This window comes from Myotis lucifugus, unplaced genomic scaffold (genome assembly GCF_000147115.1).
Source record: "Myotis lucifugus unplaced genomic scaffold, Myoluc2.0 scaffold_130, whole genome shotgun sequence".
In the NCBI taxonomy this organism is placed as follows: Eukaryota; Metazoa; Chordata; class Mammalia; order Chiroptera; family Vespertilionidae; genus Myotis; species Myotis lucifugus.
The window spans coordinates 2,875,771-2,877,722 of NW_005871178.1; the positions used below are offsets into that span (position 1 = coordinate 2,875,771).

The window sequence follows — 1,952 nt, forward strand, 5'->3', positions numbered from 1 at the left end:
TTGTAATCTTTTTTATTATGTTATTTTTATTTCTGATTTTATTAATTCACTTTTTTTTCTTTTAAAAATGAATGGGGGGGAACTTTCCAGAACGCTCGGTGAGAGGTGAAGGAGCAGCGGCTGCCTGAGCTGCGTGCAGAAATGCGCCTCTTTCCAGCTCCTCCACACCTGCCTCGGCCCGCTCACCGGCTGTCAAAAATGGTGAAAGAAACCACTTACTATAATGTTTTGGGGGTCAAACCCAATGCCACCCAAGAAGAACTGAAAAAGGCTTATAGGAAGCTGGCCTTGAAGTACCACCCTGATAAGAATCCAAATGAAGGATGGAAGTTTAAACAGATTTCTCAAGCTTACGAAGTGCTCTCTGATGCAAAGAAAAGGGAATTATATGACAAAGGAGGAGAACAAGCAATTAAGGAAGGTGGAGCAGGTGGTGGTTTTGGTTCCCCCATGGACATCTTTGATATGTTTTTTGGAGGAGGAGGAAGGATGCAGAGAGAAAGGAGAGGTAAAAACGTTGTGCATCAGCTCTCTGTAACCTTAGAAGACTTATATAATGGTGCAACGAGAAAACTAGCTCTACAAAAGAATGTGATTTGTGACAAATGTGAAGGCCGAGCCCTAATCGGTTTGGCTCGGTGGATAGAGCATCAGCCTGCGGACTCAAGGGTCCTAGGTTCGATTCCGGTCAAGGGCATGTACCTTGGTTGTGGGCACATTCCCCAGTAGGGACTGTGCAGGAGGCAGCTGATAGATGTTCCTCTCTCATCAATGTTTCTAACTCTCTATCCCTCTCCCTTCCTCTTTGTAAAAAATCAATAAAATATATTTTAAAAAAACCAAAAACAAATGTGAAGGCCGAGGTGGTAAGAAAGGAGCAGTAGAGTGCTGTCCCAATTGCTGAGGTACTGGAATGCAAATAAGAATTCATCAGATAGGCCCTGGAATGGTTCAGCAAATTCAGTATGTGTGCATGGAGTGCCAGGGCCATGGGGAAAGGATCAGTCCTAAAGATAGATGTAAAAGCTGCAACGGAAGGAAGATAGTTCAAGAGAAGAAGATTCTAGAAGTTCATATTGATAAAGACATGAAAGATGGCCAGAAGATAACATTCCATGGTGAAGGAGACCAGGAACCAGGACTGGAGCCAGGAGATATTATCATTGTTTTAGATCGGAAGGACCATGCTGTTTTCACTGGACGAGGAGAAGACCTTTTCATGTGTATGGACATACAGCTGGTTGAAGCTTTGTGTGGCTTCCAAAAGCCAATAGCTACTCTTGACAACCGAACCATAGTCATCACCTCTCATCCAGGTCAGATTGTCAAGCATGGAGATACCAAGTGTGTATTAAATAAAGGCATGCCAATTTATCGTAGACCATATGAAAAGGGTCGCCTAATCATCGAATTTAAGGTAAACTTTCCTGAGAATGGCTTTCTCTCTCCTGATAAACTCTCTTTGCTGGAAAAACTCCTACCTGAAAGGAAGTAGAAGAGACTGATGAAATGGACCAGGTGGAACTGGTGGACTTTGATCCAAATCAAGAAAGATGGCGCCATTACAATGGAGAAGCATATGAGGATGATGAAGATCATCCTAGGGGTGGTGTTCAGTGTCAGACCCCTTAACGGGGCCAGTGAATAACACGCACTGCTGGCATTTTATATACAGTAGTGAGTGAGTGAAGGACTGTAACCATAATATGCTCACTACTTGCTATTGTTTTTGTTTTCATATTCAAGTATAGTAGTGTTTTAAAAGTAAATGGAAGAATAAACTCAAATATAAGAGCTCCAAAAAAATGAATGGGGCCTATTGGAATTGTGTTGTATTTTCCTCAATGAATTTAGCTTAATTTGTTCCACTGCATTTCCCATTGTCGTTCCCCTTTTTTTATATCCGCCCCTTGGAGGATTATGATTTTTATTTCCTTTGGCCCGGGAAATTC

The 1,952-nt window shown here is 42.2% G+C and overlaps 2 protein-coding genes across 5 annotated transcripts in view; both read left to right on the plus strand.

The window, feature by feature from the left end:
- Window positions 1–1,952, plus strand: part of RCL1 (RNA terminal phosphate cyclase like 1) — a 65,577-nt gene that overhangs the window by 16,035 nt on the left and 47,590 nt on the right. The window lies entirely within an intron of this gene.
- LOC102423795 (dnaJ homolog subfamily A member 1-like) lies at window positions 127–1,647 on the plus strand. The gene is given in 3 exon segments (XM_014460387.2): window positions 127–613; window positions 858–1,490; window positions 1,493–1,647. Coding segments are annotated over 3 exon segments (1,245 nt in total). The 5' UTR covers window positions 127–141; the 3' UTR covers window positions 1,633–1,647.